The following is a 27,348-nucleotide window of genomic DNA, read 5'->3' as shown; positions in this document are numbered from 1 at the left end:
GTGGAAGCTGATGGGATGGCAGGTGAAGACCAGGGATGGATTGACAGCAGAGTTGCAGGAAATAGATGAATTAAGGCAGTGAGCTTTGTCAACTATAGTAGAGGGGAAAACTGCAGCTTGGGGAAAAAAAAGACATCCCCAAGTGCAGTTTTCACTGAATTACCAGGGTCCTATATCACTGCAGAATGATGTTATCACTCATAATCAAGTCCTCTTGCAATAAAGACCAACTCACCCTTTACAGTACCTTCTTATTTGCTTCCTGTACCTCCTCACAAATTTTTATAGTGCAAGGACACCCAGGTCCTTATGAACACCAACACTTCCAGTCTCTCACCACTTAAAAAAAAAAGAACTCTGCTTTTCTATTTTCTCCCCATTATATTTTATCTGCTATGTCCTTGGTCATTTACCACGCCTGTCCATTTCTCGGAGGCCTCTGTGCATCCTCATCAGAATCCACACAGCTTTGCATCACCAGCAAACCTGGATATATTACACTTGGTTCCTTCATTCAAAACATTGCAATAGATTATGAATAGGAACCCCAGCACCAATCCCTGTAACAGTCTGTTAGTCACAGCCTCTCAACCCAAAAATGACTGGCTTATTGGTAATCTTTGTTTTCTGTCCATTAATTCCCAAACCTCAATTCACAACAGTATATTACACATGGGCAATTCATACCACTTGCTCTAACTTTGTTTCATCATCTCTTGCCAAAGCCCTTCCAAATGTCCAAGTACACCAGTTTCATCAGTTCCTCTTCTGCTGGTTACAAGTCCAAAAATCTCTTAACAGCTTTGTCAGAAATGATTTCCCTTCATTCAATCCATATTGACTCTGCCAAATCCCATCATTTTCTAAGTGCCTTGCTACCACTTCCTTACTGATATGTAGCTCCCTATTTTACTTCTTCCGAAACAACAGGGTTACATTTGCTGATTTACAACCTGAGGAACCATTCTAGAATATACAGAATTTTGGACAATCATGCATCTACCAGTTGTAGACACATCTGTTAAAACCTAGGGACGCAAGTCATCAGGTCCTGGGGCTTCAGCCCATTAATATTTCCAATAATTTTAAGAAATGCTAACTTCTTTCAGCTTCTCATTCCCATTCTTTGCCACTAATTTTCAAAAGGCTTTTATATCTTCTTACACGAAGATACACAAAATATCTGTTTAATTTCACCACAATTTCCTTATTCCCCTGTCTTACTCTGCAAGGACCCACATTAATTTTTGCTAATCTTTTCCTTTGTGTAAGCTTAGAGAAGCTTTTACAGTCTGCTTTTATTTTTCTCACTAGAATACTCTTGCCCTGCTTTGTTGAAATTTTCCATATCCTCAGTCTTACTGCTCTTGTGGGGAACATTACCAGTCTTTTCCTTTGATCTAATATCATCTTCAATTTCTCTTTAGCTCCAGCTGGACCACTTGTCCTATTGGGTTTTTGTATCTTAAAAAGAAATATTTATTTGCCTTAAAATTTTGTATTAATTCTTTAAGTGTTCGTTTCTCTACCATACCCTTGCGTAGTTTCCCAATTTACCATAGATAACTCACATCTTCATAGTTTTCTTTGTTTAGATTAAAGTACATTCCATTCAATCTTTAAATAAAATTCTACTCTATTTTGAGTATTCTTCCCTAAAGTCCCCTTAGTGAGAAGATTATAAATTAACACTCTCATTGCCCATGGCTGGAAGGAGAGAAAGGGTCTTTTACAAGAAGGAAAATCTGATGACAGTCAATCCAAGGAGAAAATCCATTTTAAATATAAATTTTGAGAAAACAGAAAACTGCAGTTTCTTTACTCACCATCTCTTAGTAAAATGTCAACACACACACACAGTTATTAGGACAAATGACCAAAGAGGCAAATTTAGAATAATGTTGTGAGGAGAAAAAGTTGGGAGTGTTTTAGGGAGGCATTCTTGAGCGAACACCCCAGGCTACCTAAGACACAATTGCCAATGATGAATCTATTAATAATAGGGATGTGCTGGAGGCTAGAACTGGAGGAACATGGAGAGCCAAAATTTGTAGGGCTCAAGGATCATGAGATTTTAAATACACAAATAGACTTCCAAACCAAAACCATCCCATTTGTCAAAAACTAAAAGGAAACACATCATATTATGCTTTCATAGCAGGGGAAAAATGTTATAATTGAAGCAGTATGAGCAAGTACAGGGGGTTTGGCTGTCTTGTGATATTCGACTTTTGTTGTAGAAACTTTGAAGATATTGCCATCCTCTCACCGCACAATGTATTAATGCTGAGCCACCAACTCACTGTTGGCAACAGATGCAGACAGTGTTGTGCAAAGAGTTTGAACAAGAACAGTGCAGCTTTTGTGGAAGCAGCATTACAATCTGCAATTATACAGAAACCACGAAGAAACCCCCAGGCCCCCATTTACTATGATGTGCCAGTTAGTAAAATGAAGCAGCGATAATTGTTGTGTCATAAAGCATAGCAATGGGCCAGTAACCATAAAATTATTAGAGTGCTGGCCAAAAATAAGTCTCATATATACCTTGCAACCCATGCAAAAGCCCTTGGTGTACAAAAATGGGAACACTGACCTGAACGGATATGTGCAGACTAACAATGGAGATATTCCAGAGCACCACATTATGCCACCAGATGTCACAAGTCTGCACAGTGAATTGTTATTTGTACAGTACAACAACTTCATAGCATGCTCAGGACATTTAGTGGTAGTTAATGGGCACTGCATCAGGCATGTTTCATGAAAATCATTATGGTTGTATTTTCCTATGGTTGATAAAAGTAATATTACAACGTAGCCACATTTATACTCAACTCTTCCTACTTATGATTAAGAAAAAAACGAAGAAACTTCATTCCAAGTCTTAAAGGACATGGGTTTAAAGTGAGATGGGAAAGATTTAAAAGGACCCGAGGGGCAACTTTTTCCACAAAGGGTGGTGGATATATGGAACGAGCTGCTAGGAGAAGTTGTAGAGGCAGGTACGATTACTACATTTAAAAAACATTTGGATAGGTACAAGGATGGGAAAAGTTTATAGAGATATGGGCCAAACACAGGCAAATGGGACTAGCTCAGGTAGGCAACTTGGTCAGCATGGACGATTTGGGCTGAAGGCCCTGTTTACTTCTATGATTCCATGTTTCTAAATGCATTAAGGGTGATGGCTAAACATTAAAACAGAATTTATGACCGAACTATATAAAGCTCTCAATTTTCAATTTAGCTCCACAGTGGACAACACATCTATTTCACAAATAGATTTATCCCTATATTTTGAAGCTGTGCTACTTTACAAGAAAAAAAATGACTCACCAGGTGTTTTGGGTACATTATTTGAACTACTTCTATAGAACAAAGTTCAAGACAAAAATGAGAACATGAAGAAAAATGATTTTGATTCATTTCTGCAGGGCTAAAGGACTTCTTTTAGGTTCCATGGCGCAAGTCTAGACAGTGCTTCAGAATTCAGGTGTGCTAATTACTAAACACTCCTTTTACTACTGTCTAGAAACCCAAGGTTCATCACCATCCATGCTTCAGGTCTGTTATTAATCATCAGCAAATTCCTTTATAATGATTAACACAAGCAAGAGATCCATTTTATAAATTAAAATCACTGCACAGGAATAGTGAATGCATAAAAAGCCTCAAGATATAAATTACCTTCATTGAAGTGTAATTAGGGCCCTTTATGCACAGAATGATGAAAACCTTTGGGCTTTGTATAGTGATATTTTCCACTGATATTCTGCGCCTTGAACATATCAGTGGTAAGGTCAAGCACTGCTGATGTTGTAATGCACTAGTTCACTATCCAACAGAAACAATAAGAGGAGCGAATGGTGTTCTAAGCTGCTGGGAGTCTATTGTTAAAATCGGTAGTTGCACATTTTAACTTAAAATTGCAAATTTGGAACAACTTCATGACCTAGAAATTGTAATGTCCAAAGGTGGTGCTGCACAGAAGGAGGGGGTAGAAGAATGCTTGTTTAAGAGTGGTCCCCAGGCTACAATATTCTACCATGCATAAAGTGCAAATCATCCTGTATTGCACAACAGGCCTTACACAGGCAAATGGAAACATGCACACAAGGAGTAGTAGGCCACTCAGCCCCTTTAGATTGTGGCTGATTTGACTGTAACCTCAACTCAGCATTCCCAGCTATCTGCAGGAGCATTCCACCCCCTTCTTTAATCAAGGATCAGTTTATCACGGTCTTAAAAATACTGAAAAACTCTGCTTCCACTGGTCTTTGAGGAAGAGAGTTCCAAAGGCTCTCAGTCACCTCAGAGGGGGAAAAAAAAATCACCTCATCTCAGTCTTAAATGGTGCCCTCTTATTTTTAAACAGTGACCACCTCCTCCTCTATTTCTAGATTCTCCCAAAACAGGAAACACCTCTCCACATTGACTGTAGGATACCCAGTCTTTGACCTGTTCTTATAGCCACATTAGTTACATGGCTGGTCCAATTGTGTTTCTGGTCAACGGTCAATTCCATTTGCAATCTATTGGGAGGAGTGCACATATGCCTGCAGCACTCAGGCATGGGTTGATAAGTGGCAAGAAACATTCATGCCACGGAAGTGCAAAGCAATGACCATCAATAAGGGAAAGGCAATCGACCTTCCTTTCACATTCAGCAGCATTACCATTGCAGAAACCCTATCATCAATATACTGGGGGTCACCACTGGACCAGCCATGTAACTAATGTGGCTATAAGAGCAAGTCAAAGACTGGGTATCCTACAGAGAATAACTTGTCTCCTGTCATACAAAAGCCTTTCTCCAATCTTCAAGGCACAAGTCACAAACATCATGGAGTACTCTCCACTAGTATATTTTTTGTAGCTGTGCTCATCCAGGCAAGAACCTCATCACCACCTAGAACAAATCAGGTTGTTTGACTTGCATTTCATTCACCACCCTGAACACTCATTCACTCCATAAGGGGCACATTATGGATGCAGTGTAGGCTGTCTACAAAATGCAATGCAATCGCTCACCTGGGCTCCTCTCACAGTCCCACTCAAACCTACCACCAAGACAGACAAAGACAGAATGTAGGTGGAAACATTGTCAACTGCACCCAGACTTGAAAATTTATCATCACTCCAGCAGCGCCGAGTCTAAATTCTGGAATTATCTGCCCAGAGGGAATACCTTCACCAGAGAGACTACAGTGGTTCAAGGAGTCTCATCACCAAAGGTAATGAAAAATGAGCAATATATACTGATCATTCCAGCAATGCCTGCATTTCAAACAATGAATAAATCAAAAACAAGACTTGTATACTGCTTGACTTCAATGATACGCATTGAGATTAGGTATTTGCAAAGTCATAAGTATGGAGGACGCAGATCAAAATATAGAAATGCTCTACCAGCACACAAAGACTCAATCTTTTCTTTAAAAAAAATCTGTGTGGCATATAAAATTGTTATGTTACCCAGAAGAGTTTTTAAACCCACGTGCTTCTGCAGAACAATGTGGTGTGTTACACAATACAGACCAGTGACTCTCCTGCTTCAAGTCTATGTATTTCTAGAACATTACACCACGATGTTATGCCGACATTTTATCCTACTCTAAATCTTATTCTAATTGCGCATTGGGGATACAATCAATCTCATTAAAAGGAGAGAAATATAGATTAGACTTGCTCTTGCTTCTATTTGCTCACCCTTTCTTAGTTTGTGTCCAGGTCCATGAAAAATTTTGGTTCTGCGATACACAGTCTTCTGAGATCAGTGTGTAACCAAACAATCTAGTAAACATTCTCTGCAATCGAAGTCTATTCTTACAGCCTGATGTTGTTAAAAAAATCATTGGATCACATTTCTTGTACACAAAAACATAATAAATAGGAGCAGCAGACAGTAAATTCTCCAATGTCACTGATGCATGCTCAGTCAGTCCCGATTTAGCAGACAAGATCACCAGTTCCTAGGTCTACAGAAAAAACTTTTTTCTGTGACACGTATCCATTTCCTTTGAGCGGTCACAGGCATGTCAGCCTAAAAAAAATTCCTTTGTACTGCAAGATTCTATGATCCAGACTTTAGGGATCTGGATCATAAATGGAAGTCACAGATATCTGTGCATGAAAAGTTAAATTCAGAAGTCCCAGATTTACTTGGCAGTAGAGGACCCTGCATCTGTCAAGATGCTCTGTCACTAGACCCATCATGAAACCTAGTCTCAGAGTTCAGGGTTTCCAAGATTCCCAGCATTTATGTTGGAGAAAAAAGCTTTCCAATTTTGTCCCAGATTAGATCTGGTTTAGGACCTGGAATCTTATCTATTTCAGAGGATTGCAGACCTGCATAAGGAAGTAAGACCATAAGACACAAGAGCAGAATTAGGCAATTCAGCCCTTCAAATCTGCTCCACCATTGGATCATGGCTGATTTATTTTTCCCTCTCAACCCCATTCTCCTGCCTTCTCCCATAATCTTTGACGCCCTTATTAATCAAGAACCTATCAACCTCCATTTTAAATTTACCCAATAACTTGGCCTCCAAAGCCAGCTGTGGCAATGAATTCCATAGATTCACCACCCTCCGGCTAAAGAAATTCCCGCTCATCTCTGTTCTAAAGGGACATCCTTCTATTCTGAGGCTGTGCCCTCAGGTCCTAGATTCTCCCACTACTGGAAACATTCTCTCAACGTCCACTCTATCCAGGCCTTTCGATAGTCAGTAGGTTTCAATGAGATTCCCCCCTCATCCTTCTAAACTCCAGCAAGTACAGGGCCAGAGCCATCAAAAGCTCCTCATATGTTAACCCTTTCATTCCTAAGATCATTCTTGTATACGTCCTCTGGACCATCTCTAATGCAAACACATCCTTCCTGCTCACAATACTCCAGATGTGGTCTGACCAACACCTTTTAAAGCCTCAGCATTACATCCTTGCTTTTATATTCTAGTCCTCTGGAAATGAATGCTAACATTGCATTTGCCTTCCTTACTACCAACTCAACTTGCAAGTTAACTTTTAGGGAATCCTGCACTAAGACTCCCAAGTCCCTTTGCACCTTTGATTTCTGAATTCGCTCCCCATTTAGAAAATAGTCTGCACCTTTATTCCTTCTGCCAAAGTGCACGACTGTACACTTCCCTACACTGTATTCCATCTGCCACTTCTTTGCCCATTCTCCCAACCTGCCCAAGTCCTCCTCTACAGACTCCCTGCTTCCTCAACACTACCTGCCCTTCCACCCATCTTTGTATCACCTGCAAACTTGGCCAAAGCCCTCAACTCCATCATCCAGATTATTAATATATAACGTGAAAAGTAGCAGACCCAACACTGACCCCTGTGGAACACCACTAGTCAACGGCAGCCAACCAGAAAAGGCCCCCTTTATTCCCACTCTTTGCCTTCTGCCAGTTAGCCAATCTTCTATCCCTGCTAGTACCTTTCCTGTAATACCATGGGTGCCTATCTTGTCTGGCAGCCTCATGTGCGGCACCTTGTCAAAGGCCTTCTGAAAATCCAAGTAAACAACATCTACTGACTCTCCTTTATCTATCCTGCCTGTTACTTCCTCAAAGAATTCCAACAGATTTGTCAGGCAAGATCTCCCCATAAGGAAACCATGCTAACTTCTGTCTATTTTATTATGAGCTTTCAAGTACCCCGAAACCTCATCCTTAATAATGGACTCTAACATTTTACCAACCACTGAAGTTGGGCTAACTGGCCCTTAATTTCCAGTCTTTTGCCTCTCTCCCTTCTTAAAGAGTGGAGTGACATTTGCGATTTTCCAGTCCTCCAGAACCATTCCAGACTTGTGATTCTTGAAAGATCACTACTAATGGCTCCACAATCTCTTCAGCTATCCCTTTCAGAATCCTGGGGTGTAGTCCATCTGGTCCAGGTGACTTATCTGCCTTCAGACCTTTCAGTTTCCCAAGCACTTTCTCCTTAGTATTAGTGACCACACTCACTTCTTCCCCGACTCTCTCGAATTTCTGCCACATTGCTGGTATCTTCCACAATGAAGACTGACGCAAAATATTTATTCAGTTTATCTGCCATTTCTTGGTTCCCTGTTACCATCTCTCCAGTGTCATTTTCCAGCAGTCCGGTAAAGAGAAAGGCTAGTCCTTTATTTAAAAAAAAACAGTTTAATATTTTGATGTGTTTTAAATATTTACAGCAAATTAAGTTTTTTTTGCTTAAGTATTTTAATTATCAAAACCCTGGAACTCTCTTCCTAACAGAATGGTGGGTATACCCACACATCAAGGACTTCAAGAAAGCAGTTCACCATCACCTCAAGGGCAGCTAGTGATGGGCAATTAGATGCTTGCTCAGCCTGCGAAGCCCACATTCCTTGAATGAATAAAAGAAATATGGATGTCATTTAAAAAACAAATGATAGTTAAAAGGCACAACTTTGACAGCCAGCAAATCTGGAGAGAGGGCCTTCAAGGTTTTCAGGCATTGGGTTTCTCCACCATGCTGGAGATTGTGCAGCTGCTTAGGCCACAATACTGGAACCTGGGACATATTGAGGCAGAATCAGATTGCCCTTGTGCATCTGGGCAGGTTAGTACAGGCATGAGGCACATGTAGGCAATGATTGCAGGCAGCATGTACATTCGACAAAAGTACATTGTCCAAGATTTTAACAAATCTGTTAATTAGCATTTAATATTTGAAAGTAATCTATTTTGGTCCAATGTGCTGAAGCAGTTTAAATGAATCAGACAGAATATTAATTATATTAGAGGTACGAGGGAGTTTAGGGTTAGGGTTGAAAAGATAACTCAGGAATGTACAATTCAAGATTCTTAAAAGTTATTGCAAACCGAATCCTAAGGAAGTACTTACTATAGCCCCACAAACAAATGGCAGGAAAGAGGTCTTGGACCATAGCTCTGAAAAGAGGAAGTGGATGGGGGGGTTGGGGAGAAAGTCAGATACAATAGTTTGGAATGGACTGCCCAGGAAGATAGTTGAAGCTAAACATTATTAACTTAAAGAGGGCACAAAATATTTGATAAGAAAATTCAATTTATATCACCAGGCATTAAACTATGAAACCTGATCTTGAATTTTGTGTTTTTTTCCTCCTTTTACATTCCTGTAGCCTCTCATTACGGTATTTTCTTTGCCATACCGTAATGAAACTCTATATATTATGGCTTTTCAGAAAGTGGTCAAAAATGAACAGCAAATTGTAAAGTTGGGGGGGGGGGGGGGGGGGGGGGTTGGAGGAAATCTGACTGTGAGAAAGTATGAGCGACCCCAACTGTACAGCCAAAGAGAACAAAAAAAAACATAGCCAAAGGTTGAAAACTGGAATAACTTTTTTTTAAATACATATATACTGCACTTTTAAAAGTAGTAAAGTGTTTTGCACGTACATTAACAAAACTTAACACTCATTATCTACAGATGTTGACTATTTATGGCATTTTCTTTTAAGATTTCAATGGAATGCAGTTATTTTTTGCAGTCATTTTAAATTTAAACTCCCTTTCTCATCCACAACCACTAAACCTTTTACCTTCAGGAACCAGCAGAGTAGAAGATCCTTCATATTTGCCCTGTGTATTCTGTATCACAGAGACCACTTTCTTCTATTAACAACATGCATTGATATTGCACCATTAATACAGTAAATATCCCCAAACATTTCAAAAGCAATGTTAAATACAGCTCCAAACCACAAAGATATAAAAATGACACAAGGTGAAAGGAGGATAGAAAAGCAAAAGTTCTTGGAGCAAATTTTAGAATTTAGGGATGTGGCTGTGCTAGAGACAGTGCGGAGGAGATTCACCAGGATGTTGCCTAGAATAGTCACAAGAAAATATCGGATAGTCTGGCCTTGTTTTCCCTGGAATGAAGGAAGCTGAGGGGTGACCTGAAAGGGGTGTACAAAATTATGAGAGGTATAGGTAGGGTAGATAGTCAGAATCTTTTTCCCCCATAGTTGGGGGGGGGGGGGGGTGGGTTTCAAAAACAAGGCACAGGTTTAAAATGAGAGGGAGTAATTTTAAAGGAAATTTGAGGGGAAGTTTCTCCCCCACAGAGGGTAGTTGATATTTGGAGCAAACTGCCAGAGGTGGTGGTGAAGGTAGATGCAATCACTGCATTTAAGAGGCATTTGAATAGGCAAGGCATCGAAGGATATGCACCTACTGTTGGCAAATGGGATTAGTGCAATCTAATCTACGTAATCTGCTCTGTGTAATTAGTATGGGATTAGGCAATTCAGAGACAAGGGAAGATCAGGAGAGTTCCTGGTAGAGGGATGCAGCTGAGATGGTGATGAACAGCTGGGTATTGTTAACTCACATAAAGAAGTCATCTATAAATATTAAATGGAATATAAAAATAAAATTTGCTTTGAAGTACATTTTTCATGACATAGGAGGCCATTCAGCCCAGCGAGTCTGTGCCTGCTCTCAAAGCAATCTCATCAGTTCCATTTTCACATCTTTCCCTGTAACCCATTCTCTTTCATATCCATCCGATATCATATTCTTCCCCCCTCACCCCCAATCACCTGAAATTACTATATTTTAAACAACAGCAGAAAGTGGAAACTGATCGTTTGTTGATAGTAAATAAAAAGTTGATTGAAAAAAATTGTGTTGAAGAGATACTTGCTAAGCCAAAGACATGTTGGTTAGAAATCAGACATTTATTTGGAAAATTGTGTACAATATATTTGTATTCAGTTTATTAATGATTCACTGGGTAGCATTTTATAAATAAAATTTAATTTTAAACTAATAAGATATTGGGAGGAAGAATGAGTAGAGGCAATGACCTAGTAACTGTGCCAGCTGTATGTGTGTGCACAAGTGTTTAACAATGGCAGGACAAGTTTAGAAGGTGGGTTAAACAAAAACATGGAATCCTTGATGTTATTAATAGAGGAAGTGAATATAAAAGCAAGGAAGTTGCATTAAACATTATCAAAGTTTGGTCAAGTCTCAGCTGGGGTATTGTTTTCAATCTTAGGCACCACACTTTAGGAAGGACAGCGAAGCCTTGGAGAAGGTGCAGTAAACTGTATTCTGGTGGCTTTTGTCTTCTCTGTTCTTGTACTGTATCTGTGTTGGTGAGCCACTGCTCTGTGGTATGCAAGAAGCCACTTAACACATTTGTGTCACAGTGCAGTGAAGTTCTTGTGAGTGTTCATTTAATAAGTGTTGTTCATCTACCTCAAACTTGATTTCTACCAAGTGCACCCCAGCAACTGGATAGTGAAAAAGAGGTGCAACTCAGATATTGGACATCTGAACCCTTGAATGAAAAATACAAAGCAAAAAGCTAATAAGCAAGTTTCAGATCAGGATACAGATGGGAAAGATTTTAAGAAAGGACATGCAAACAATAGCTCCTGCAGCAAATAGCACAGAGTACAGGAAGAATGTACAGACAGAATGGCAGACAGCTCCTGGTCTTTAGAATAACAAAGTGTTCATCCAATGAAAACCCTGTTCTGTCTAGGACTCCTGCCAACATGGCAATGCTAACTATATAAACAGGGGATTAAAAGTTCAGAATTCCTAAAACAGGAAGATAGTTGGAAAAAAAGTTCCCTGATTTGAACAAAAAAAATCCCACTGATGCCATCAGTCAACTAAAACAGTTGCTGTTTTCATGCCCTTCACATAATCTTAAAAGACTGATATGGAGGAGTCAAACTAGCAAACATTGTTCTCAGTGTATCAGCAATGACCAAGTCACAGCCAGTGTCATTGAGGAACAGGGTATCCTGTGGCAGACATACAATCCCAGAGAATAAAGTTGGATTGTTGATTTAGAAGGTGCAACAATATGTGACAAAAGGAGGACTGTTTCCTCAAGCAACTTCATTCTGAGATATATTATCAAACAATATGCCAACCAAGTACTTTAGTAATATTAGTTACAACAATCTAAGCAAAGAAAGGTGAAGGAGACAGGATAATTGGGGCTTCACATAAGTAGGGCCTAAGGAGATTGTCATGCTCTTGTGCAGTTTAAAGGGCTTTTGTTAGATCACCAATCATATTTTCCAATTAATGTCATGACTATGTGGCATGCAAGTCACACAATGTTACACTGATGGAATTCATTTCATTAAGTTTTTAATTCCATCAAGGCATTAAATTTGTGAACAAAAACACTGCCAAACAATTTCTACATTAACATTACATAGGTTGCGATTAATTTAACATGTTTAGGTCTATTCTGGCCTTTGTAAACTTCTTTAAACAGAAACATTGTGGGGAATGAATCAGCTTGAGCGGAGGTAGAAGCCATTAGCCCAGGGCAATTCAGCTGTTCACATTACCTCAGTTCACCCACCAACTTCAACACACTTTTTAACCCTTTGGTTATTGTTCTCAGTTTTGACAGACAGGCACAAGAAAAATCAATATTTTAAAACTACATCAATGCCAGCCATCGAGTACTTATCCGTACTAATCCCATTTTCCATACTTGGCCTGCAACCTTCAATGCCTTGGCAATTCAAGGGCTTGTCCAGATACTTCTTAAACGTTCTGAGAGTCTCTGCTTCCATCAGCTCTATCACCAGTGCATTCCACATTCCAATTGCCTTCTGTGTGAAAGATTTCTTCCTCAGATCTTCTCTAAACTCCTATCCTTAATCTCAAACCTATGCCCACTGGGGCAAAGTATCCCTCCTCTATCCATGCTCCTCAAAATTCAGGTCTTCCCTCAGCCTCCTCTACTGCAAGAAAAGCAAACCCTGACTATCCAGTCTCTCCTCATAACTGAAATGCAACATTCTCTTGAATCTGCTCTTCATCCTTTTCAACCTAGTGCAATGACCAGAAATGCATATAGTATTCCAGCTGTGGCCTAACCAATGTTTGATAAAGTTGTACCATAACTACCCTGCTCTGGCTTTCTGTGTCTAGGCTCATGAAGGCAAGTATCCCATATGCCTTCTTCACCACTTTGTCTATCCATGTTGCCAACTTCAGGGATCCTTGGGATTTATACCAAGGTCGCTCTGTTCCTCAATACTCCCTAAAACCCTATCATTCACTGTGTATGTCCTACCCTTATTAGTTTTCTGCCATTGCTCTACCCATTTTACCAACAGTTCAATATCATCCTGTAGCCTCAGTACCCTCCACGCTAATCAAGACCACCAACAACTTTTGTGCCATCTGCAAGTTGACTAATAATACCTCCTATGTTCACATCCAAATCATTGACATGTAACAGAGAGCAAAGATCCAAGCTCCAATCCTTGTGTACAGACTTCCAATCACACAAACAATGCTCCACCATTACACTCTGGCTTCCATTACCAAATTAATCTTGCATCCAATTTGCCAACCTGGATCCCATGGACTCTAACCTTTTGGACCAGCCTCCCAATGGAAGCTTATCAAAAGGCATTACTGAAGTCCACATAAACTACATCAACCATATTGTCCTCATCAACGTATTTTGTTACCCCTTGGGAAAATTCAGTTTAATTGGTTTGACAGGTTTCTCCCCCTAACAAAGTTATGCTGAATATCTTTGTTTAATCCCTGTGTTTCCAAGTGTACTTAATCCTGTACCTCAGGATCCCCATAATTTTCCCATTGCTGACATTAGACTCACAGGCCTGTAGTTACCAGGCTTATCACTGCTGCCCTCCGGTCATCTGGCACTTTACTTGTGGCCAACAAAGTTTTAAAAATTTCAACCCTTGCCTTCCAGATTAGCCTAGTATACATTTCATCAGGCCCTGGAAAAAATTTCCACCTTTAAGCCTGCCAAGCCAACTACTACCTCCTCCTTTTCAAAATCATAACTTGTCCTAGAATTTCACATCCCCTTCCCAAAATTCTTTAACTACAATGTCCTCTTCCTTAGTGAAAACAGATATGAAGCTTTCATTTCAGATCTCACCTATATCCTCTGGCTCCATTTTAACCTCATTTAACTCTTGCCCTTAATATGCATAGAAATACTTTGGACAAAATTAAGGAAAATCCCATCAGTAATATTTCATGCCCCTTTCTTGCCCTTCTAATTTCCAAGTACAACACCCACTACAATTTCTATACTCCCGTCAAGGTCCCTACCCACCCCATTTTCAGTTCTTATACCTGCTTTATGTTTCCGTATTTTTCCCATTATCCAGTCCTCAACATTCAGCATCTCTTGGATTTGTTGTCCTTACCTTTCACCCTTGCTGGAAGGCATTGGCACAGACCTCTCACAATTTCACTTTTGAATGACTTGCACTTGTTGGCTGTGGATTTACTTGCAAGTAGCTGCTCTGAGTCTGCTTTATGAAATTGAAATCAGCCTTCTGTAATGTACAGTCCATCCTTATCCTTTTCCAGAGTTATAGTCACCATCTCCAAAGCGCTCTCACACTGACATTCCAACCACTTGTTTGGCTACATTCTCCAAGGTTAGGTCTAGTACTGCCCTTTTCTGGCAGGATTGTGTATTGGCTCAAAAAGCTCTCCTGGACCCACTATGAAAATTCCACCCATTCCAAGCCTTTCACACCAACATAATCCTGGTTGATTTTGGGAAAGATGAAATACCCTGCTTCTCTAATCTTATTATTCTTACACCTCGCGATTTTCCTACATATCTGACCCTCTCCTTCACCGACTGTTAGAAAGCCCGTCGTATACCCTCTGCAAAGTGATCATCCCCAAGCTCTACCCCGATGGCATCATTTGAAGGATATCCTCCCTCATTATTACAGTATTGGACTCTTTATCACATAACACAATGCACCCCCTCTTTTACATCGCCCCGGTTGCAATTTAGGATTGCATACTCTAGAGTTGATCATAGGTTCACACAACACAGAGGGCAGCTATTTAGATCATTGTACCAGCATCAGCTCTTTCAAATGTGCAACAGATCCAATTCTCACAGTCCTCAACATTTTCCCTTTTCAATTGTATATGCAATTCCCTTTTTAAAATTATGAAATTGATTTCCACCACCCTTTCAGATGGGCCATTCCATTCCAGATCTTAACAGCTCACTGCATAAAAATAATTCTCCATCCCTTGTTCTTTTTCCAATTAACTTTCAACTATGCACTTATTGTGCAGTTCGGATAAAAGCAAATGTTTGAGTGGTTTTTGAGCCAATTAAGAGCACCATACACCATTTTTTTTTGCGATAATAGACTGCAGCTGGGATTACATAATAAATTAAAGACTGCTGAGACTGTCCATCATGCTGCAGAGTTATGTGCACCAGAACCTATGAGCCTTCCTCATCCGCACAAAAACCACAGGACTCAACGACCGGACTGACAGTTGCCGTAATTTCAAAATCATTGATTGATAGCAACAACTTAAAGCACAGACAGCAAATCTAACATATTGAATTTACTCTCCACAGATTGCTACTTCATCCTTTTATCCACACTGCTACATTAACTCTGTTAACAGACCCATTGCTGGAGGCAATAACCTGGAGTTCTGCTAACACTCCAAACATTTGTATTCCAAACTAGAAAATTTTCACATCTGTAGGGCATCCATAAACTACATACATACCAGACAAAATACAACACTGGTTTTTCCAGTACAATTTTGAAATTCAACAAACAAAGTAAGGCCAGGTAACTTTGCAATAATTGGACATTAGTGCTCCAATCTGATACACTTGAGCAACGTTTCAGAATCGGAAAACAATAATTGATTAAACCCACGGAGTTTGCACGGTCACACAGGTATCTCTGCGTAAGAATGCCAAATCTTCACACACCTATATATAGATGTGTGTCTCAGATGGTGGTCATCAGTCAGTTTTGCTTGAAGAGGCAGAACCACAGAGAGCTGCTGTTGCCAAGTTATTAAACATATTCAAGGCAAAGAGAGATTTTTTTGACCGGAGGGAATTCAAGAGTTATAGGCAATAGGCAGGGAAGTGGAAATATGGATAACAATTAGACTAACCATAATCTTAGTGAATGGCAGAGTGGACAAGAGGGACTGCCTACTTCAGCTCCTATTTTTTTTATGTTCATTATTTATCCATCATCTTGCTGGAGAAACATTCCACAATAGAGAGTCTTGAATACAGCAATCATTAGCCAGGAAAAGAAAACTGCAGCTGAGAAAGATTATTTTTTCATTATTCTTAAATAAGATTTGCAGCCTCCAACAATAATCAGAAATTGCCTCCCTGCAATAACGTTGTGGAACAAACTCAGAAAGAGTAATGGAATTAGGCTCAATGCAAGTCTCGAATCGAAATGTCAACCATCCCTTTGCCTCCACAGATGCTGCATGATCTGCTGAGTTCCACTAGCAGTTTATTTTGTTGCTCCAGATTCCAGCATCTGCAGGGTCATGCGTCTCCACACCAAAATAAAGCTTTAGTTTGTGAAACTAATTGACAGTTCAATACACACTTCATGGCTTGGCCGACAAATGCCTTTGCTGGGGGCCTGGAAGCAAACTGCCCACCTGAACTCTACAGAATGTCGAATGACAACAGAACTATAATGGACCACAACTGTAGCTAATGCAATCCATCAGAGAACACTATTATTCTCGCCTCTTGGCCTACCTGTGGAGAAGATCAAGATGGTATTGTTCCAGAATCCATATTGCTGCAAAGCGTCAGTGACATTCCCCACAGCTTCGTCCATCACCGACACCATTCCTGCATACTGGCGCCGATGCACATCATGGATAAAACTGTATGGCTCCATGTATTCCTTGGGTACCTGAAGGGGCGCGTGAACCGACTGAAGAGCCAAGTATAGAAATAGAGGCTGCAGAGAGAGTGTACAGTTTTATTTTCGGTCATTTGGTTTAAGGCCACTGAATTTCCTCCGTTATGGCATCAGGCCAGTCATCATTGCAGTTTCTTCATTGAGTGTTGCTCTTAACCTTTTCTAGGGGTGCAGAGTTTTCCAGGGCCACACAAAGAACAAGTAGGTTTCTGTCTGAGGTTCTACAAGTTACTTAGTTGTTGACATCACCAGTTGAAACATTCATAACTAATTCTTCCACAGAATCTCCCAGCACAGAAGAGGAACATTTGGCCCACTGCATCTGTGTTGACACATTGCAGTGTCAACATTGCCTTTTGTTAAGTCAGTATACAAACAATTTCCCCTTTAGGTCATTGATTCTGCTTCCACCACACTTTCAGCTTATACATAGGAAACAAGCTGCCTAAAAGAAACCTCACTGCTTCACTTTTTTTTGTTCTTGCACTTGTATCCCCTGTTTCCCCATCATTCTGTCAATGACAATAGTTACTACTTATTAGCTCTTTCCAAAGTACCATGCTTTTTAATACCTCCGGTATGCTTCCCCTTAACCTTTTGCAGTCAAAGGAAAGCAATCCCACCTTCTCTGGTGTCTCTGCGTAACTGGAGTCCCTCATCCTTGGTATCAAACCAGACAAGCTCGAGTGTTCTCTCCGATGCCTTGATGAAGTAGGGTGCCCAAAATGGACACAGCAGTCCAGCTATAACTAGCCAGTCATTTGTAAACAATTAGCATGATTTCAATGTTTAGGTACCCTCTGCCTCAATTACAAAGCCCAGGATCTTGTTTGCAATATTTAAACATCCTTCTCAACTTGACACTTGAGTATGTGATCTCCTGAAGACTCCTCTAAAGTTGTACTACTTAAAACATAGAACAGAAACAGGCCCTTTAGCCCATTATGTCTTTGCCAACCATGATGGCAACTTAAACTAGTCCCATCATCTGCCTGCAAATGGCCTACATCCTTCCATTCCCTACCTGTTCACGTGCCTGTCTATATGCTTCTTAAACGTTGCCGTCTTATCTGCTTCCACCACTTCCCCCGGCAGCACATTCCAGGCACCTACTACACTCTGTGTTAAAAAAAACCTGCCTCTTAAATCTCCTTTAAACTTTCTCCCTCTCACCTTAAAGCTTGTATTTGATATTTCCACCCTGGGAAAAAGACACTGACTTTCTACCCTACCTATGCCTCTCATAATTTTTATAAACTTCTATCAGATTGCCGCTGGGCCTCCGACACTTCAGAGAAAACAATCCAAGTTTGTCCATCCTTTCCTTATAGCCATTTAATTTATATTGGCTTCCCAATAATTGGCATATTATCACACAAGATTAGAGGTAGAAAAGAAGTTCGGCATTTAAGAATGATAAACTTGGCTGCTAGTTTATATTTTACAAGTTTCTTGTCCACTTAGTCCATAACTAGATCATTCAGTACAAAAGAAGAGGAGGACCACAGAAAGATTGATAATTGTGCCATTTTTAGGGAAAAATGGATCGTGCTTTTTTTAAAAAAAGGCATCGAGGTTAATGACGTGAAATGTTAACTGTCTCACCACTGATGTGTGTGACCAAAGCTCCAAAATTTTCTGCTTTTAGTTAAGATCTCTTAGCAACTTCAATAATTAAGATTAGGATTAAATTGCTTTAGTGGAAACATCATTGGCAAATTTTAAAATTCCACATATTGTTTGCTTGTATACCATTACATATTGCTAATATGTCAAACAAATGAAGTAAAAAAAAACACGAAATATACTTGCTGTAGCAAACAATTAGCCACAAGTAACCTATACCTTTTATGCAAACTGAATTTAATTTAGTATTTCTATTTATTCCTTCAGCTTTAAGGAATAGCTATGATAGAACAATTTACAGTCCCAACAGCTTTTAATCGTATATTAATGTTCCTTAAAGAAATGCAAATTAGTATACAAGTGTTTAGATAATTGGATTCTTTTTTGGGCTATTAAATCAGGTCACTTCTACTCCCAGGGAATTAAAAATTAAACCCTTCTAGCTCTGCAGTACTTTACTTACCTCACTGTGGACAGAAATTATTTAGATCCATACTACATGAACAATGTACACATCCATGTGCTTTAGAAATTTGGCTCTTATGATTCCATTAAGATTTTAAGAGTTTGGGGAGATCACTTTTGTCTGTAAAAAGTACTTAAAACAAAAAGAACAGCAAATGGCAGTCATACTACTTGCCTATGAAGTCATTTGTTCCCTTGTTCCATACAGTTTCCCTGACTTCAATTTTTACTCACATACTCAGCTCATCACAGTCAGTCATTTCAGCACCAAGTCATTTTATCTCATATCTAGCCTACCATACTCAATTCAGTTCCTTCCTTCACCATTTTGTTAGCAAAGCTTCCAACTGTCAAATTGCTTAATAGCACCTTTGGTCACTGGGCATATCATTTCCTTTAGTTTGAAAGAGCGATTGATTCCCACTTTTTTTGGAAATGAGAATTTAACAAGAATAAAAATTTAGCAGTTGCACTCGAAAATCTGGCTCCATTTCTGATTACCATAAAATAATAGCTGCATTGGCAAAACAAGCTTATTAAATTTTCTATGATGAGTACCTACCTTGGCAGGGTCATGCTTGGATAGAAGGTCAATGGCTTTCTGTGTAAACAAATGAGCTGAATACACACCCGTAAACTCAGTAGCAACATCCTCCCCATCTCGCAAGTCGAGTGCACAGCGAGTGATGTTTAGTGGTGGAATGAAATAACAGTGCTCATGAGTATAATAATCCTCACTGCCCATCAGGTAACCTGAAATGTTAAAGAAGCACCAAAGAAAGCAACAGTACTTGAGATTCTTGTAACACAATGTGGACATGATAACAGTGGAGGATTATAACTTCTATGATTATTAAGCTACACCAACAAAAGTTCCAAGAAGATTACACACCATACTTAACAGCTCTTTCAAAAATAAGACACTTCACACAAATGGCATGAAAAATTATAAACTACTGTCTTTGCAGTAACTGGCGAAAGAACTAGAAGAAAGAGATGATTGTAAAAATCTTCAAAAAGCCTTGAGGAAGGTTGGTGGAATCTGATTCCATTAAACATTTAGAGGATTTATATACAGAGTTATGGAGAAGAAAGTTAGACTAAAATGGATAACTCTTTCGAAGCTCACCAGGATGAAAGGCTTCATTCTGTGCTGTACAGTTCTGTGAATGCACTAACAATTTCTATAGTGTTAATATGTACACAAAAAGAATTCCTGCCCCTAACAATGTACAATGACTGAATGAATAATCGTAACACAAGCCACACTGTGGGAAGGGAGAAAAAAAATCAGCATCAGTCCCTGGTATGTGTCATGTCAGCTGATTTTAGCCACAGGGGACTTCCATGTCTGAGCTGAAAGGGAAACATTGCTGAGAGATAAGTGATATGGGAAGAAATGGAAAGATAACACTCTCAAATTTCTGTGCTGCCTACTGAAAAGTTCATGAATGTGGGTAACTGATGCTAGCAGGACTGAGTGCAACTGAATTGTTGCCATGGATACACTAGTAGCATGCCTTACATGTACACTTTCCATTTGTGTGAAGGGTCCTGGTAAACAAGATGTTAAAAACTCAACAACCTACTATCCAAAGGTAGTGTGTAGTGAGCTGTTAGCCAAGTCAGAAGTCACTGGTTCTTTGAGTGCAGCTGAAACAAGATTCACAGTAATTTTTAAAAGTGAGATCTGGAATATGGGAGGTTTGCCTATGTGTAACCTATGTTCAACATGCAAAAAAACTTAAGAAGCGGTGTCTCAGTATACCATTTACAATGAAATTGTCACCTGTTGACATCTACAATGGTCATTGGAAAGGCTATATTTGCAATGTTACAAAACTGAATCAACTTCACCCTATTCAGGAAGAATTACCATCCTAAATTATAACTGTAATGAACTGAAAGAATGTAGTTACCAAAGAAGGAATCAAATCCTCTCCGCGTCGGGAGACACTCTTTCTTGTACATGCCCAAGTGCCATTTCCCCACCATGTGAGTGCTGTAACCAGCCTCCTTGAGCAACTGAGGCAGAAGCTTTTCATCTAATGGGACGCAGTGTGGTTGACAGGCCCAGATGATTTCGTGCTGTAAACCTGTGTGAATCTGAAGAGAAACCATGAATAATTGAGCTGTTGGTGGCTTTCTGTGAAAACAGTTGCCATGCAACAAATGACAGTGCTGAACCATTAGTAACACTTTGAAAGCATACGTTGGCACGGACTGCACCTACAGGGCTCCACTGCTCCACACTTCGCAGAAAATTATGCTGAAGGACAGGACATTTTAAAGCTGCTAATATTAATTGCAATTTTAGATGAATGTACAACCAAAGATAAGAAAGGCAATTTAATTTAGATACAAGTAATGATGGCCAAAATCTAGGGAGTAACAAAATGATCTCACACTGTTTGGACAATAAAGAACAAGATAATTTTATTCCGTTTCTTCCAAATCTTTGTATACTTATCCTGCCCCTTATGCAAAAACTAGACCCTAGTTCTATCCTGCTTCTGTCCGAGGCAAGAACAAGTCTCCAACCCCCAAATTCTACTCATTACCAAGGCCACCCCTAACCATATTATGCTCCTGGTACTCCAGATGCTCGGCATACTTTGCCTGTCTACAGTCTTTAGCATGAATACCCCATCCCTTGTTCCCAAGCTGTACTCTACAAAATCCTGACCTGCTCTGAACTCTACCATCTATAATTTTGTTTAGCTCACCCATTACTCCTGCCAGTACCGACCCCCATTGACCCAGTGCCTCCACGTCAAAATAAACTGAGAAACTTATTTGCACACTGCCCTCAGAACCTCCTTGAGACGTCCATAATCCTTCCCTTTTGGGACTCCTTATTTTCCACCTCTCTGATCCAGCAGTATTGGCAAAATCTTTCATTGGAAGCTTAGCTCACAAGCACATTCAAGACAGAATCAATAGATTTTTGGACAAGGAAATCAAGGCATATGCAAATCATACAGGAAAATGCTGAGCTAAGAGACCAGCCATTGCATTATTGAATGGTTTAGCAGATTTGAGAGGCTGATTGGCCTACTCTTTTTTTTTTGAAATATTCTTTTTCTGAATCTTGGCTGTACTCTACAACCCTTAGTAAACCTCCTCTACTGCATAATCCCAGAGCACAGAGACACAATTTGGCATACAGTTCTAGCTTGTTGAAAAAGCTGCCCAATTTAGTACCACATCCCAGTCTGTTCACCACATTACTATAATTAAAACATCTGTAAGTTTATCATTAGCATTCACCAATCACACCACTTCTTCGACATCTCTTCCACTACTGCTGTCAAACACCCTGCTTTAAAGGTCCGGTATTAAGTGTTTTGAGACTACATAAATGCCTCAGAAAGGAGCTACTCAAAAGGTACAACACCCAAAAGAAATTTTTAAAAATGACACTTATTTTCATAATCAGTTTTTAAACTATGCTTCTTTCTGCAGGTTTTATTGCTGCTTTGGATCCCATTAATATATTTTGTCTGCTTGCCTGTCTCGTCTTTTTTCTTTTGGTTTTTTTTTGACATTAAACATAAGGAGTCAAAAATTTGCCTTTGTTCCTCTTGCTCATCATTAGTTATCTAACTCTATGAAAGCCTTGATCCTGCAACACTGGGCATTCATGGAAAGAATTTCTGTACATTTTACTTTCTGCAATTTGTCAGGCAATCCACCGGAGCACATTAGTTGACAGAGATGAAGAGGGAAAACAAAAGTGCACCTGGCATAGTAAACAGCATTAAAGGTGTATGGAATTAGGTGCAGTTTCAAGCAGGTTGGAATTGACTGTTTTGGACATTCAAGGTACAGTGAAAAACTTGTCTTGCATACCATTCATACAGATCAATTCATTACACAGTGCATTGAGGTAGTACAGGGTGAAAACAGTAACAGAATGCAGAGTAGAGTGTCACAGCTACAGAGAGAGTGCAGTGCAGGTAGATAATAGGGTGCAAGGTCATAACAAGGTAGATTGGGAGGTCAAGAGTCCATCTCATCGTATAAGGGACCGTTCAATAGTCAATAGTAGAGTTGAGAAAGGTTGCAGTTGAAAGCCATCTATGGTGCAAACTGGTTTCTGTTCTATGAAGTTACTGTAAATGTTTCAATAAAATATACTTGTTTGGAAGCAGAGTCCACAGTAACTAAGTGACAGACCCATCACACGTCTCAGCAAAGCTCATAGGTCACCTTAACAAGTGTAGCATTCCCATAGGACTTTATTCATTCCCACATGGTTCCAACTGTATGTTGACCAACCAGACCTCTTGCCCTTCCCTTAAATTATTAAAAGCCTGTGTAAACTATAAACCCCCGAGACATAACCCAGAACAGGCACAAAAATGTGTGGGCTATCACCACACAAAGGAGTTGCTGTAAACATTACAAGAGGTCCCTTGAGACAGATAAGGATGATTCAACCCTGCACACAGATAATGCTGCTCTGATAAGCTCGAATTACCAGAGCTACAAGCAAGCAGTGATCCCCCCCACCCCCCCCCCACGAGCAATATCATTCCTGTAACCATCTTTTCTTAATTTTAACTATTTAAACCATTTAGTGTGCCAACTACCTAGAGTTCAGCTATACTCAGCAGGGCAAAGTAATAAAGAATACTCTGCAAGATTCCTGATATGATTGCATGGCAATCAATGATTCAACGTGGCACCAATATGGTCACAAGTTGTTGGGTTTATTTATTCATACACACAATTAAAATGATAATTTACAGCGCCAAAACAGATATTAAACTATATTCCCCCATCACAATAGTGGGCAGGGAGCATTCACACCAGCAATGTTTACCAGGTTTGAGTCCAGTGTGTATCCTGGCTGACGCCAGCCAGCACTCTTTTTGATCTTGTGGGAAATAAGCAAGGTTAAGATCTTGCTTTCCCAAAAGCTCAAGGTTGTTTTTGTTCTCAACCGTCAAAAAAAAACTGTCTTTCTGATAACCTGAACCAGAATTTGGACTGAAACCAAAACAAGTAATGTGATAAACACACTCACCCCCATGAAATGTTCAGTTAAGTCCAATGTTGTCCTATCTCTTGATAATTTTAAAAGTATGCTGTTTTGTACAGCTGGCACCCTCTGTCTAAGAACACTCCTTATCTTTGACTTGATAGGAGCAGCTTTATTCTCACAGTCTGCAGTTTAGACTAATTTTACATTTTTTTTCCACCTTTAAAATCTTTTTACCAAACCAAAGGGAATCATTTTTTAGAATTCAAATTGGTTGAGACTTAAAACAGAAATGACAATGATGTCATACAAATAGACACAAATTATTTAGTTAATTCAAGGTGCTTATGAAAAAAAAACAGACAGAGGCAGACATACTCAAACAGATGTGGCAATAACCTTTTCCCACTGGGTTGATTATTTATTATAACACAGGAGGCCATTCAGCATGTCAGGCTCCATACTGTCTCCCTGAAGGATCAAACCCAAAAGCCAATTCCCACTTTTATTCTCTTTCACATGCCCAGCAACTCCTCTGACTCTTTTACCACCTACCTTCACTACAGGGTAATTTACAGGGGCCAATTAATCTACCAGCTCATCTTTGGGATGCGGGAATAAACCAGAGCACCGAGAGGTAACCCAGGAACTCACATGGAGAATGTGCATACTCCATGTAGACAGCATGGAGATTGGGACTGAACCCTGATGCCTGGAGTTGTGAAGCAAACAGCATTAATTGCCACCATGCTATCATTGTTGTTTTTCGTTTGTTCTCAACTTTTATTTAATGTCAAAAATGTGTGTACCCATTTGGTTCCTCAATTATGGTGTTTGAGCTCCTGGAACTGCAGCTGTGAATTGAGATCATGGAACCAACGTGAAGTACAATAAGTTTTATTCAGAATATACTTTACCACTGGTTCAGCTAATCCCAGAACAATATTGAAAAGATACTCGAGGCAAGGAGTCGAATTGTGGAGCAGCAGCACCATCTAGTGGTGTTTTTTTGCCGCTCCAGACATTGCTACCGTAACAAAAAAATTCAGATTGCCACATGAGGAATAAATTACACCATTACATGCTGTTCATGTAGCACAGGGATTTTCTTGGTCACAATGCTTGTCTCTCTCCTTATAATTCAGGTCATGTAAACAGTCACAGCAGGAGAGCGGAATGGGGAGAGAAACATGACAAAGAAGAACAGGGTTCACTGGTGCAGAAATGTAACAGAGAAGGGTGGGAAGCTCTCTGGACAGCTAGCCTCTATTCTGCTGCCAAGATGTGTTCCAATTGGGGATCCCAATCCCAAATAATCACACCCCTTCCTTTCCTGTTAAATGTTTCCGGTATTTATTGATTCTGATGCATTGGATATGCATTAGATATTTGATTAATATGAAACTCAGCATCCTACCTTAGAAATAACGTTTTTAAGCTTGCAGAGGGATCTGGACCAACTGAAAAAAATGGGCCAGAAAATGGCAGATGGAATTTAATGCAGACAAGTGTGAGGTGTTGCATTTTGGAAGGACAAATCAAGGTAGGACATACACAGTAAATGGTAGGGCACTGAGGAGTGCGGAGGAACAAAGGGATCTGGGAGTTCAGATACATAATTCCCTGAAAGTGACGTCACAGGTAGACAGGGTTGTAAAGAAAGCTTTTGGCATCCTGGCATTCATTAAATCAAAGTATTGAGTATAGGAGTTGGGATGTTATGGTGAGGTTGTACAAGACATTGGTGAGGCCAAATTTAGAGTTGTGTGCAGTTCTGGTCACCTAACTATAGGAAGGATATCAGTAAGATTGAAAGAGTGCAGAGAAGATTTATTAGAATGTTGCCGGGTCTTCAGGAGTTGAGTTACAGGGAAAAATTGAACAGGTTAGGTCTTTATACCTTGGAGTGTAGAAGAATGAGGGGAGATTTGATAGAGGTTTACAAAATTATGAGGGGTATAGACAGAGTAAATGCAAGTAGGCTCTTTCCACCTAGATTAGGAGAGATAAGTACGAGAGGATATGGTTTTAGGGCGAAAGGGGCAAGGTTTAGGGGGAACATTGGGGCAACTTCTTCACTCAGAGTGGTGGGAGTATGGAACAAGCTGCCATCTGACGTGGTAAATGTGGGCTCACTCTCAAGTTTTTAAGAATAAATTGGACAGATGCATGGATGGGAGAGGTCTGGAGGGTTATGGATTGGGTGCAGGTCAATGGGACTAGCGGAATAAAGTTTCGGCACAGACTAGGAGGGCCGAATGGCCTGTTTTCTGTGCTGTAGTGTTCTATGGTTCTATGGTACATTTCTAACCTTAATTACTTCCTCACTCCTTCATGTGCGTTTCTCTCAGGTCATATTTCATCTTTCTTTTCCTGGATTAGTCTTCACTTTTTGTTTTGCAAGCCAACATGCTAATAAAGGCCAACTACTAATGCGCTCTATGCTTGATCTCCTCCATTTCCTCTGACTTCCTGCACTGTCTCTTCACCACACTCCCCACCAACCCCATGTTTTCCCTTAGTCTCCGACTCCAAGACTGCCCTCACCACCACCGCTCTCAAATTCACATAGACCATTTCTGACACTTCTCTTCCTTTTCTAGGTATCTGTCTTCATCTCAGAAGATGAACTATCTACTGACATTTACTATAAACCCACCAACTCCCGCAGCTACCTAGACTACACCTCTTCCCACCCCTTTTCCCATCTACTCTCAAGATGAGGCCTTCCATTTCAGGACATCTGAAATATCCTCCTTTTACAGGGAATTTGGCTACCCTTTTACTGTGGTTGGTGGAGCCCACTCTCACATCCCCTCTGTTTTTAGGACTTCAGCTCTCACCCCACCTCCCTCCAGACAAGACTAGTCCTGACCTTTCACCTTACTGCCCTCTGCATCCTGCACATTATCCTTTCTCATTACCACCAGCTGCAACGAGATCCCACTACCAGTGACGCCTTCTTCTCCCCACCCTTTTCCGCCTTCCACAGGGACCACTCCCTCCCTGATCCCCTGGTCTGCTCATCCATCCCCACACATCCCTCCCTCACGCCTGGCACTTTCCCCTGCAACTGCAGGTGGTGCAACACTTGTCCTTACACCTCTTCCCTCTCCATATTCCAGGGCTCTAAACAGTCCTTCCAGATAAGGCAAAGATTCATGTGCATCTCCTTCAACCTTGGCTACTGCATTCGGTGCTCCCGATTTGGCCTCCTCTACGTCGGTGAGACCGACCGCAGCACCTACACTCTGTCTGCAATGTCCACCTTGAGCTTCCAGTTGCATGCCATTTCAATTCCCCTTCCCATGCTGACCTGTCCATCCTCGCTCGGTCTTCTCCGCTGTCAGGGTGATGCCCAACGCAAATTAGAGGAACAACACCTCATATTCTGCCTAGATAACCTACAACCTAATGGAATGAACACTGAGTTTTCAAATTTTTAGGTAACCCACCCCTCCGATGTGCTTTCCCCCTTCCCCCCTCTTCTGATCATCATCCAGTTCCCCCATTTCTGTCTCCTTTCTCATCT

General features: G+C 40.3%; 1 protein-coding gene across 3 annotated transcripts in view; it reads right to left on the bottom strand.

Moving 5' to 3' along the window:
* Positions 1-27,348, bottom strand: part of arsb (arylsulfatase B) — a 65,936-nt gene that overhangs the window by 36,989 nt on the left and 1,599 nt on the right. For all 3 annotated transcript variants that reach the window (XR_007956712.1, XM_052020679.1, XM_052020680.1), the window contains exons 2-4: positions 20,749-20,935; positions 19,392-19,582; positions 16,570-16,777 (exon numbers count right to left, since the gene is read on the bottom strand). Coding sequence is in view for 2 of the 3 variants with exons in the window: in XM_052020679.1 (XP_051876639.1) it covers positions 16,570-16,777; positions 19,392-19,582; positions 20,749-20,935 (586 nt within the window). In the remaining variant the exon portion in view is untranslated. The remainder of the gene's footprint in view (positions 1-16,569; positions 16,778-19,391; positions 19,583-20,748; positions 20,936-27,348) is intronic.

This window comes from Pristis pectinata, chromosome 7 (assembly GCF_009764475.1).
Source record: "Pristis pectinata isolate sPriPec2 chromosome 7, sPriPec2.1.pri, whole genome shotgun sequence".
Taxonomy (NCBI): Eukaryota; Metazoa; Chordata; class Chondrichthyes; order Rhinopristiformes; family Pristidae; genus Pristis; species Pristis pectinata.
This window is presented reverse-complemented; position numbering and strand designations above follow the sequence as displayed.